Source organism: Triticum aestivum, chromosome 1D (genome assembly GCF_018294505.1).
Source record: "Triticum aestivum cultivar Chinese Spring chromosome 1D, IWGSC CS RefSeq v2.1, whole genome shotgun sequence".
Classification (NCBI taxonomy): Eukaryota; Viridiplantae; Streptophyta; class Magnoliopsida; order Poales; family Poaceae; genus Triticum; species Triticum aestivum.
The window spans coordinates 10,985,648-10,999,162 of NC_057796.1; the positions used below are offsets into that span (position 1 = coordinate 10,985,648).

General features: G+C 41.5%; 1 protein-coding gene across 1 annotated transcript; it reads left to right on the forward strand.

The window, feature by feature from the left end:
• Positions 1–12,021: 12,021 nt before the first annotated feature.
• On the forward strand, positions 12,022–12,930 carry LOC123156952 (ankyrin-1-like). Its single transcript, XM_044575152.1, has one exon. It carries the CDS (start codon positions 12,022–12,024, stop codon positions 12,928–12,930), a length of 909 nt encoding a protein of 302 aa, XP_044431087.1.
• The last annotated feature ends 585 nt before the right edge of the window (positions 12,931–13,515 follow it).

Consider the following 13,515-nt stretch of genomic DNA (forward strand, 5'->3'; position numbering starts at 1 on the left):
TTAAAGCAACCAGGGAGATTCAGTCCATACCTTCATCTGGGTATGGCAGTTCTTGAACATGGACTTGATCTGCTGTGTCTCCAGGCCAAACCTGCGGCCCATCCTAGCATGTTGGATCTCAACAGGGTGGGGATACTCCATGAACAACCTGCACAGGCTGGCACAAACACACAGACATACTTGACTAATTTCTATCGATCACCACGAAGATCGAACAACACATGACATGGTACATAAACAACATGGAAGTTATTCATGGCGTATATTTAGAGCTTATGCATATCAAGCTTCTAAATCTGGTTTAGTGTGTGGCGGTGGCGGCACTTCTGGTGGTGTTGCTGGCTCTCCAGCCTTCGTCCTGTCAATCGCCAAAATCCATTGTTACCAACGCGTCTCTCGCTCACAAGCTTTCGATGTATATAGGAGGAGTAAGGAAGGAAGAGATATTCCTAATGTGTCGTGTGCTGCTATTTATACTCCAGGAGTAGTAACCCCGCCTTGCGTTGATGCGGTTTGACCACTTCCATTCTTGCTCAAGAAAACTCCAGAAGATGAGTGATAGCTAATAGTATATATACCGGATTAGTAATTAACCCTCTAGCTCAAAGAGTAGTAAGACGACATCTATCGAAATCTTGTTGTTTAATTCGCCACTCGATCATGACCCATTCTAATAACATCGTTTCCTTATACATATCATATGAGTGTAGTTATGAAGACACACACATGTAGTAAATCTTGGGCTAATTACAATTCATTCCTTAACTCGAACCCAAACTCAGATATACCCCTAATACCTAAGTTTGCTCAAATATGCTTCTCTACCGTTAGATTCCTTATAGAAATGCCCATCCACGCCGTTTAGGTTTGGTCAAAGGGATTTGACCATCTATGGGAAGTTTTCTGGACATTTTTACCCCTCTTTTCATATGTCATATACGTGTGGGACCCACCCATAGAAAAGAAAAGGTAAAAGCTCTCTCTTGCACTCTTTGTATGTCTCACTTACACGTGGGACCCAACCGACAAAAAGAAAAAGAAAACTTGCTTCCTCCCACTGTTTGTCTGACTTGCACATGGGACCGAACTGAAAAAACTCTCAATTTCTTTCTCCCCTCTCTACCTCTATCACTAGACCACGACGATACTCTTCGGAGAGCATGTGACCACCGGGCATGGTGGTGCCGCTCAACTACACGGGGATGGCTGAAAGTGAAAACTAGCCTCTCCTTCGAATCCCTGCCCCTCTCACCTCTGAATCCTAGCTCATACTGACGACATTGTTGTTCCTCACCCACGCAACCAATGCCTCCTCCTGGCCTTAAAACCTTGTCCTAGGGATCCACCTCACATACTTGGTTAATCTGACCGAGCGAGTTGGATGGAGACATAAAAAATCGGTGCCCTATTCTTTGTCTTCTCTAGAAAGCTCAGTTGAGCCTCACCCTACTATAAGTCACCACAACAACCTTCTTCTCAAATCTACGAAAACGGAATCTATACCCAATTTCCATCAACATGCAAACATCAACAACATCATCAAAACCTTGTATATGCATCACCGCGTTGTCCAATACATTCGTGTGCATGGGGATGTAAAACTTCGTTGAAGTCGTCGATGCATAACCATGGGAGAGTGCTGGAAGTCTTATGTCTTTTAACACACCCCAAGTTTTGGGGCCTCAAATGCATTTGTGCCTCTCTATACACACAACTTGATCTCCACGCCTCCTCTCCGGGATCCAACACACACAGAGCAATAAACATGATAAACCAATACCATAAAATCTCAATCTTTACTGGATTGTTCCATAAGATACCAATTCCTGCTCCTACCTTGGCTATCAATAGCATAAGTTATATCATAACCTAGAGTTCCTATCAATTATACAGAGGATGGTAGGGGCAAACTTCTTTGCTAGCTCGTGAATTGTTGCAGCGTTGCCCACACCGTGGCAGTTCGAACATAGCATATTCATTGTGCCCGATGACCCTCAAAGCTGGAGGACGTCGTTTTTGCATCTAGGGTATTTTTACAGCAACAATGTTCGTTGGAGGTAGCTTCTCTTATTTGGTAATGGTCTTTATCTGGGGCGCTGACTTCGCCGCGCTCCTCTTGGCGACCTCATGGGGGCATGGGTGAGTTGCCAGGCAAAAGCTCAGTGCCATGGCACCAACGACGACGACACCCATGGGTGTCATGCTCTTCTTGAAGACGTCGTTGTGGTTCTTCTCCTCGTGCCCGGGCTGTGGGTGAAGACCTTTGTTAGTATGGACTCGGCATCAATGATGCTCTTCGTCATCTTCCCTCTTAGGGGAGTTTTCTTGGATCTTATGTGTGCTAGGTTGTGGTGTGTGGGTGTTTAGTGCTTGCGGTGCAATAGCTGGTATCATCGCCGCGTGCGTTTGCCAGATATCTTAGGATCAATTTTGTAAGAGGGCTACCTCACCATCTTGTATCGTTCGGCTATGTACATTTGTGGTTGTTGCTTTATATATAAAGCGGGGCGAAAGCCTGTTTCGAGATGGTCTTTGTCCGCTTCAGGTCTTGCTTCGAGCTTGGGCTTGGGGAACCATAGGCGCAAGGAGCAACATAATGTTGTTCCCCTGTGTATGCCTTGGTATAGCTGGTGTTGTGGCTGTCGAAGTGTTTGCAGCCAAAGGGGTAATCTCCTTCTGCTCCTTTTTTTAGGGATTCTCCTTCTCCTCCTTGGATCTCCTGCTCAGATCTCGCGTCAGAGAGCCAGCAGCCAATCTCCTTCTAGGCTCCCATGTCCCACCTTTGGCCCTTTCCTAGTCGCACAAATCGCATAGCCTCCTCGCTGCTAAACACACGCTTCCTACTGCCTGCTCCACGGCTCCGCCCGCCTTATCGTGACCTCACCATGGCGCCATCCTCCCTTCGGCCCTTCTTTCCAGGCTCCGGCCTCCACACCGGCCAGTTCTGGCTCCGGCCGTCGGGATGCTGCCATTGTGCCACCCAGATGCCTCCGACCCTTGCCTCCTCTGACCACTGTAGTACACTGTGCTACCAACCAACTAGGTTCGCCGGTCCACTGTCGAGTGCCGATGCCGAGTAGAGCTCAACTCTATGTTCACCTCCTGATGACGTTGTCGTTGGGTAGTTTCTAATTATATCTAGAGCAGCATGCTTTTGTTATGAATTGAGCATCATTAATGCATTTTATTTTCAATTCATAGAATGACACGATAAAGAGATACTTTCCTTTGTGCCTGACCCGTAACATTTTTTGAGAAGTGCATCTTAGTATAGGAAGATCACTGAAACAAGGCATAATAAGGTAGAAGATGAGTCTCTTAGTAGTAACTTGTTTGCTAACATACAGTGTGAAAATTGAACTAGAACAAAAGGGACCGACTAGTGATTAATGCCTACAAAAATTCGGGCTCTTCCTTAGCTTGGCCCGCCCAGCTTTTTTTTTTCCAAGCTCCGCCACTGCTGGGCCAGCCCATTGATGATGCAAATGGGAGACCCAACCAAATGTACTGTAACACCCTGACCTGATGCACACTAGCAAATGGACCAATGAACTATAGCGATGCGGGCCCAATATATTGTAGCACCCTAACCTGATGCACTCTAGCAAATGAACTGTAGCAAAAAAGGACAATGATGTAATGTAGCCCCATTACTGTATCAAACATGAAAAACGAGCACTTTTTGAAATCAGATCGTTTTTCAAAAGTTTGAACAACTATTTAACAAAATGTTTGTCAAACGTGAACAATTTTTAAAAATATTTGAACAAAATTTGAAATTATTGTCATTTTTAAAAAGTGCAGTTTTTTTCTTCAAAATTCCATGCAATTTCTAGAAATTAGCAAAATTTATAAATTAAGATTTTTGAAAAAGAGAACAAAGTTCAAATCAAAACAAATCGGAATTTAAAAAAATTCAAATAAAATTGGAAAGGAAAAACATTTTCTCAAATTCCTGCACATTTTTCAAACAAGTAAGCATTTTTTTAAAACATGAAAAAAATTAAGAACATTTTCTTGATTTTTGAACAAATTATGAAAACGGGATACTTAAAAAAATCATTTTTTTTCACAATTGTGAACGAATTTGAAAACAGGACAGTTTTTGTAATTCCTGATTTTTTTCAAAAAAACAAATAGTTTTTTTTTTAATATGTGAACAACTTTTGAAAACTCAAACACTTCTTTGTGGTTACACTCGCTGCAACAACCGATAGGGGCTACGTGCTCTTTGTATTTGGTTTTCGCATGATTTTTTCCCCATCAACTAGATAACTTTTAGTGAATGAACCCTTTCCTTCTGGAGGTGTTGCTAAGAAAACAAAAGTGGAAACTTACAGTGTTTTGATTTATTTTTTCGTTTTCACTTACAGGACAACAAACAGATGTGGCACCAAGTGGTTTGAGAGAAGGACGTGGCTACAGAGCGCCACGGCACCCGTTAGTTGTCCAGAGCACACCCTCCGTATTAGGAAAATGATGTGACATGTCATCTTAGCCTACCAAAAAAGGAAAGTATGCAGTCTCACATCGTCAGGTTACCTCAGCCGAGAGAACACGTGCAATTATTTATGGTTTCAAAAAATTTAAGAAGTCATAACTTTTGATTCGAGTGTCGGAATTTAGATCCGTTTTCACTATTGGGTTTCTCCCGACGAGTTCTTCAAAACTAGATCCTATATGAGTAGGTTTCGATAAACATTTTTTCCGAGCAACTTTGTGTGCTACAGAGGCAACTTCAGTGCTATAGGAAAGCAACTCCTTTTTTTTCATCTACTATCATCGGAGGATTCTTCTAAGTTGGTTACCATGACTACCAATTAGCTAACTTCACCTCTAAATTTCCTACCATAAGGACACTCAATCACGCCAAATTTCAGGATCGGCCTCTCCAGACACCTTTAACCAGCCAATGATGGTCACCTAATTTGTTTGAACAAGTCTGTACGTCTGAAATCCTCCAAACCGAACAACGAGGCGACGTTCTCAAGGCCCCTCAGCATCCGTTGCTCCCTCCGACATTAAGTTGGATCCCATCTCCCAAGGCATCAGAGGAGAAAATTCCGCCAAGTAGTTTCGATCGTATCAAGGGATCCGACCCAGAGGAGATAAATTGTTGACGCATCTCTATGACACAAACTTGAAAGGTATCTAAAATCTTTACATATTAGCCAAGTTATGGTCTTGGTAATGTGTCTGTTCATGAGGATTGGGCAATTGGACATGATTTTAGACAACTGTATGGTTGATTGTTGGCAACCACATACATGGTTTTAGACAATTGTATGATTGATTGTGGGCAACTGGATACATGCATGGTTTTAGAGAACTGTATGGTTGATTGTTGGCAACTGGATACATGGTTTTAGGCAACAGTATCGTTGATTGTGGGCAACCGGATACATGGATTTAAACAACTGTATGGCTGATCATGGGCAACTGGATACATGGTTTTAGACAACTGTATGGTTGATTGTGGGCAACTGGATACATGGTTTTAGGCAACAGTATCGTTGATTGTAGGCAACGATGACACCTGAAAAAGGTTGGGTGGGGCCTCACCATAACTTCGGTCACCACACTAGACAGGAAAACACCAACGCACGATTTGTGCCAAATCGAATGGCTTGGGATGGTGCGCTCGACGTCTCCAAATATTACAGCAGTACTAATAAGCATTTGGGGACAACTTATATGTGAATTTAGTGAACAAGATAGTCATGTGAGGCAGCTTATAATGACTTCTCGTTGATAGGCAATCATAGTAGGTAAATTAAGAAGAAGTTACTTTTCTATAGCACTAAAGTTGCCTTTTTAGCACGCAAAGTTGCTCAAAACAGAAAGTTTGTCGAAACATATCCATATGTGATCTACTTTTGAAGAACTCGTCCCGAGAAACCCAACGGTGAAAACGAATCTGAATTCCGATACTTGAATCAAAAGTTATGGCTTTTTAAAATTTTATTAAGCCCAATTAAATGCACGTACATGTCCTTTCTTGACTCATTTGTGTAAAGTAGGCAGCATCAACGAGATCATGAACAGATACTTTCTTTTTTCATAGTGTAATGATGACACAAAATGTTAATTACTATTTTTGTAAAATGAGTTTTTTGTCGTGTACTGCGTGCGCTCGTGACGCCCGAGTAGCGCAACTGCACTTTGAAGTATTTAGGTTGAGAGAATCGCAAAAGCGGGAGACCAAGTGCTTCAACTTGGCATCTATACATGCTGATTGCTTTGCGTGAGAGTTGAAACGAACCTTGGTTTCTTTCTAGAGAAAAACGTACGAGAGACCCACACTTTCTTTCCGGCCGTGGAGGAACGTGCGCCATAGGGGTACCCCGTGGTTTGATACTTAGACACCTGATGAAAGCAACCACGACACATGACTGAAAGCCATAGACCTTCCGCCCTCTTCTCCAAGAAGCATATAAACGTGCTGTGAGTGGTGGTTAGCTAATATGCTTGGCCAACTGCTCTAATTACCCGACGCGGCGCAGCAGCTTGCTTGGTGGCCGGCCGGCCGGTTGTAGCGGAGTTCCAGCTCCGGCGGCTCGATTGATCCGGGGGAAAGTGGCCGCGTCAGTTCGAGGTGAGAGATCGATATCTATTCCTCCCCATGAGTTTCAGCTTCATCTGTCTCTTTACTAGGTCGATCACCGCTGCTATTCTGTCGTGAGACTATATCTATATCTATATCTAGTAGTGCTCCTCGCGCTTATATACTTTCATGCTCTCGTGTTTAAAAAACCATATTTAATGTTTCTAAAACTTCTTTTTTTATTAATGTTCGCAAAATATGTGTCAAAGGCTACTAAAAGTTTCAAATCCAAATTCGAAATACACGATAGAGAAACATAAAAGTACAAACCCAAATGTGAATACGACACTAGCTAGGCATAGGACGCGAAGCCATCAGGAAACAAAGACCTCATCTTTGAAAAATTAATAGAAATTAAAGAAAACAGACCGTATTTTGATTTATTATTTGGTGTCACAAGGCCCGGCCTATGATACTTTTTACAATGCAATTAGGAAATCAATGAGGCAACTAGTTGAGGAGCTCTCTCGCAGCCCCCCAAAGGGTCACTTGCGGGTGGGCTGAGAGCGTGCCATGTGTCGCACTCTGGATGCTCCCTCCGGATTCTTTTTGCGCATGCGTTTTTGGCTTTTTAGATGATTTTTTCCGGTTATTGTCAGCACTTCGGTTTTCCACCGATCTTTCTTAGCTTTTCGATAACAAAAATTTGAAGCATGGCTGTGCCTCTCGGAAACAGAAAAAACGCATTTTTTCTCCTTCCACGAGAGGCACGGTTTTACTTTCGCGGGTGATTTTGCTTCCGGGAGAGGGATGGCCGTGCCTCTAGGAAACAGAAAAAACACATTTTTTTTCTTCTGCAAGAGGCATGGTTTTGCTTTCATGAGAGGCACAGTTTTGCTTCCGCGAGAGGCATGGCCGTGCCTCTCGTAAATTAAAAAAACATGTTTTTTTCCTTCCGCGAGAGGCACAACCGTGGTTTTTTCATCCTTGTTTTCATGAAAAAGTCGTCAAAACATATCAATGTGGAATCTAGTATTGAAGACCTCGACGTGAGGAATCCAACGGTGAAAAGGGTTCGAGATTTGGACGCACGGTGAGATAAAACGATTTGAATTAACGGATCTACAAAAAATGGAAAACTCTCATGTTGCGACAAGTGACGCACATGCAGGGCACCACTTGTTGAAACCTTGGGAGACGGGGTGATCTTTGGAAGGAGTACTTCTTAATTAGTTATTTCGGGAAATCATCGTGTTATTACAAACCAACACATGTTACCATTGACCGAATCATGGTCCAGTAAGGCAACCGGGGCAAGCCCAATAAAGACATTTTTTATTTCTCTTTTTTAGACAAATGTAGTAAAACGAACATAGTCTTGGAAAAAGCACATATAATTTATATGTACTAGCAAAAAATGAATAATGTATAGAAATGTTCATAATACTGACATCTATATATTCGTGAAATTTGCATGCACATGAAACGTGGCATTTAATATGTTTCTAACAAAAAAGTGTAACTGAAGATTCCAAATAGAAATTAAATAAGCCTAACATCCATTTGAATTTATATATTTATTTTTAATATGATGTATAGAGTTGTGGAGGAACTTAAATATGAATTGTGTTTCCATTGAGATACATGTAGTTAAATTTGAAATTATATCTAGTTTATAGCTAGAAATTCATTTAATGCCCAAATAATACGAGCAATTTAATGAATTGAGGAAAATAGTTAATGTTTATATGAACAATATAATCAACTATGTTCCATGTAAAAAAACATTGGAGCATTTTAGATAAATATTTTCTACGGTACTACGGTAGCACCTTAACTTGGTATTTAAAATACAAATTATTACTCTCTCTGTTCCAAAATAAGTTTCTCAACTTAAGTGTCTCAACTTTGTACTAACTTTAGTATAAAGCTATGCTAAAGTTGAGACAATTATTTTGGGACAGAGGGAGTACATAACAAGTTGGAACATGAACGTTTGAAGTTGTCTGAATTTCACGTGCAAACGGTAAAAAGGAAGTATAATTGGATCAAATCAAGTTGTTGTCCAAATCTCAAATGCAAATGATGAAGGAAATGTTTCTTGGAGTTCAAACATTTTAGGTTAGCTTTGAATGCTATGGTAATTCTTGCATGATGAATATAAGGTTAGAACATGAACGTTATTGGAACATTATATTTTTAGAACACATTTATTTTTTATATATTACAAACAATAAGAATCATGTAAATGTCTGGACTTTCTTAGCAAATGTTTGTAATTTTGTATACTTTCTAGACACGGGTTAAAGAGTTTTGATTCCAGATGCATCAACCATGGAGTCTTCATGGTTGTTGTACGTGTTTATAGTGGGTTACAACATAGACACTTTAGCCAGTGTAGCTGGTTTTTTGAAAAGAATTTACCAGCATATAGTGTTGATGTTGTCACCATACTGGTTAGTATTAGTTACCACCATGCCGATGCTATATTTGCTAGACTTTTTAGCACAAGATAACACCATAATGACAATCACTAGTAGAAAAAGGGCCTAATGTGAAGCTCATTAGTCCCGGTTTGTAATTGAACCGGCACTAATGTAACCATTAGTGCCGGTTCCAACGGCTAGGCGGGCAGTGCTCATTAGTACCGGTTCGTGGCGAACCATTAGTACCGATTCGTGCCACAAACCAATACTAAAGACGTGGTGTCCTTTAGTACGGGTTGGTGGCTCCAACCGGTACTAAAGACCCCCCCTTTAGTATGGGTTCGTGCCACCAACCGGTACTAAAGGGGTGCGCTGCCACCAGCAGTGCACAATGTTTAGTCCCACCTCGTTAGTTGAGAGGAGCTCGCACCGGTTTATAAGCCCCGCCGCGGCTACTGTGTCGAGCTCCTCTCTAAGCAGGCCTTTGTGGGCCTATTGCAAGTCTTCTACCCTGTGGGGCCTACTGGGCCATACGGGCCTGCATCCTGGCCCAACTAGAGGTTGGGTTTCTAGTCGTATGCAGGCCGTGCCGGCCCAGTAGGTGGGCTGTTTTTGCTTTATTTCAAAAAAAGATTCAAAAAAAAATCCTTTAGTCCCGGTTGGTGTGTTACCAACCGGGACTAAAGGTCCCCCGGACCACAGTGCGCCTCGTGCCACTTGGTGGCCCTTTAGTGGCGGTTCGTGTTGAACCGGTACTAAGGGGGGGGGCTTTAGTCCCCACACTTTAGTGCCGGTTGCAGAACCGGCACTAAAGGGCCTTACGAACCGGTGCTAAAGCCCGGTTTTGCACTAGTGAATGTACATATCATGCTTCACGATAACTTATTATGAAAATGGTATAATAATTGCATTGGTTATCACCATATAGGTATGAGGTATTTACTATAGAATTTGTGAACATAGTAATGCCTATGTGTGGTCCTTAATATTATCACCACCATGGTGGTTACCTAACATATTGATGCTTAAGTGTGGGCATTGTATTAGTTAACACCATGGTGGTCATGTACTTTCCAGACAATCCAGTAATAGCTACCATCACGATTGGTATCATACTTACCAGCATGACAATATACAATATGAAGGTGTTTATTGGATGAAAAAATTAGAGCACATATATCCTAGTGAGGTGTAGATAACAAAATCAAAACTATATTATGCAACAATCGTAAAGTGCAACAAAAAACTACAAAAGAATACGAGGAGAAAAGAATGAAATACACGTTTTTTAATGAAATGCCACAAATTGAAGCATAGAATTCCAAAATTTTGTATGCTCGATAAAAAATGCAGCTAATTCCGTCCTAAAGTGAAATGCATTATGTTAGGAATGTATCATGCCCCGTCCAAAAAATACAGTTGACTCTGACGAATAATGCAGTACACTCTCTCCAAATTCCAGTATGTATCATCTAACCCTAGTTGAGTTTATTTATTTGTTCTTCTTTTAGAAAACGGAAACCACCTGCTGGCATGTTTACAACTTCTAAGAGTGTTTAGCTCAATAACTTCCCATACGCACAAATGTTCTTCCTCCTTCATCACCAAATCAACCCCGAGCCCTTCTTTCCACTCACTCAGACATCCATGGCGGTCTCGGCGAACCCGTCATGGATGTGCACTGGCGGTCAAAAAGTAGGTATTGTTTGGAAGGAACTATTCCTTTCTCTGCTTCCTATTCGTTGTCTCACTGTCATCATTGCCAGGGCCCTCCACCCCTCCTCCATCTTTGCCTCGACTCTCTCTATGCATATATATGTGCTGCAGGCGGTGTCTGCTGGCTAGCTAGTACCTACCGCTCTGATGCTTCTGGCAAGCTAACCAGTTGATTGCTCCAAGGCCGTGGAGGTGGTGAGAAGCACAGAGATTAACTAGTGATCCTAGTCCAAGCTTATATTTGGTATTTTTTTACTTCTAATGTCTCTTGGTTTATCCCTTTTTATATCCTTTTTACTTCTTTTTGATGTCATACTATCTTACTAGTCACTTATTAGTATAATTAAGTACACTTTGCTATTCGTCAGTTGCAGAACTTTTTTCATTTTAGTCAATTTGTTCCTTTGCATTCAGTCATTTTTTAGGTGTGTTAGTCATTTTTCCCTGTGTGCTCAGTTGTGTGTGTGTGTGTGAGAGAGAGAGAGAGAGAGAGAGAGAGAGAGAGAGAGAGAGAAAGAGAGAGAGAGAGGGGGGGGAGTCAAGGCACTGACATGAGATTCATCTTTGACGTCGGGCCAGGACAGTTAATCTCCAACATTGTTGTTATGTTATTTGAACACCGAGTATAATATGGATGTATACATACACACAAATCATACTGTTGTTTGAAAGTTACACCACTATATGTTTGTTCTTGCTTATTGTTGAATAATATAAATTCTATGTAATTTGCATGCAAATTTCTAGTATGGGCTAATATGGTTCTTTTTCCTTCTTGTGTTCATTGCCTATATGATTGTTTTAGTTTCTGTATTTGCTTGATTAATTGTTTCCTTGATTTGATTTTATTTATTTCATAGTAACACCAATGCTCTATCTTAGAATAACTTTAAAAAATATATTATATACAAAAACCCTTTAAGCAATATGTATTATATTTGTCTCTTAGTTAATGTTTATGTTTACTGCTAACAAAAAACATAACTCACATGAAAAAGTGTACTCCCTCCGTTCCCAAATATAAGTCTTTCTAGAGATTAAAACAATGACTACATACGGAGCAAAATAAGTGAATCTACACCCTAAAATATGTCTACATACATCCGTATGATGTAGTCCATTTGAATTGTATAAAAAGACTTATATTTAGGAACGGAGGGACTAGTAAGCCTCAATCCTTTTTAAGCATTTTCTTAATAGTATCTTTCTTACTCTTTGTCTATATATGACTTTAGTTATTAGTTGTTACACTTTGTATTACTACTCCATACTTGGAGGGTCAAACTAACTAACTTATACAGGAAGTGCAGGGGAAAGGTTGACCTGATCTTGGTGATGGCGTCGAGCACCAGCGTTGCACCTCCTAGCTCGCCAAATGCTCTGGCGGTAAGACATGCAGATGGCCAGCAGTTACAGGTGATCGACGGCAAGACTTCACGAAGGGGTGGGGATACAACACCGGAGTCCATAAACCCCCTGCTGCTGGCATCTGTGTGCTATGGCTCGGCCGGTGCATTGAATTTCCTTTTCAACAGGGAAGATGCAAAAGTGGCACCAATGATAATGCCTACTCAGGCATTTCTTGACTTGTTAGTGGGATACACCCCTAGTAGGAGCACCAGAAGGAGACTGACCGTGCTGCATGCTTCTGGCGGTGTAGAAGATGTCGTTGATCAACTTGATTTGCAAGCAGCAACTCCGCTTCTCAAGGGCATCACGGCCGAGGGGGATACCGCGCTACATGTGGTCGCTAGCCATGGGGACAACCTGGAGTTTTTGGAGTGTGCTAGAATCATCGTCAAGAGGTACCAAGCACTATTATTTTCTCTAAATAATAAGGATGACACGCCCTTGCATTGTGCTGCTAGAGCCGGCCATTCCAAGATGCTTTCTTGTCTCATTGAAGTTGCTACAAGTCACAAGAGGCTGCATGAACTATTGAGACAGGAGAATATGTGTAAGGAGACGGCCTTGCATGATGCTGTACGGATTGGAAGTAACGATATTGTCATGCGTTTGTTGGCAGCTGATTCTGACTTGGCTAATTATCCTAAAGAAGGCACTTCACCATTGTACCTAGCAATTTCACTGCAAAAGGACATCATTGCAAGGACACTACATGAGAAGAGCGACGGGAATCTTTCATATTTCGGACCAAAAGGGGGAAATGCGCTACATGCTGCAATTCTTCGAGGCACAGGTACCAAAAGTTCTATTCTAAAACTTATTAGTGCACCTGATTAAACATGGGTTTAGATGTAACAATTCTTCAAGCTTAAACATATATCCATTGGTCGTCTATCAATTCTGTACACCCCCTTTTTTTGGCGGGAATACACTTCTTTTTGTTGTGTCAATGTACTTACTTTTCATGATGTGTGGCACAACACTTTCTCACACTTTTTCTCCCTTCTGTTGAAATAGCAGTGAGACTCAAACTATCTAGACATCTAATGTTTTCAAGAGAACCTGCATGGAAATGTGTCAGTATACCTATTTTAAGTTATTTTGTGGAACGGGCTTGCTAAAAATCAGTCGACTGAGATTTAACGAAGTCTCAGTCGACCTTGCAGCATTTTGGTCCAGCGTTTGCAACATTTTTTTCTGCCGGTTGCAACATACGTCTTGCTGGTTGTAGCATGTCGTTCCTCTTCGATTGCAGCACATCATCTCGCCGGTCGCAACCTCCTTCTTTGACGGTTGTAGCATTTTTACCAGAACGGTTGTTACATATGTTGTTGTTGCTTGAAGTATCGTTGCAACATTTTTCATCGCCGTTTGCAACATCCAGCCATGCTGCTTGCAGCACCACAACTACGCTGACGTCAC

Bases quoted from the DNA above. Each gene is read 5' to 3' on its own strand.
- LOC123156952 (XM_044575152.1), top strand. From the start codon at position 12,022: ATGGCGTCGAGCACCAGCGTTGCACCTCCTAGCTCGCCAAATGCTCTG.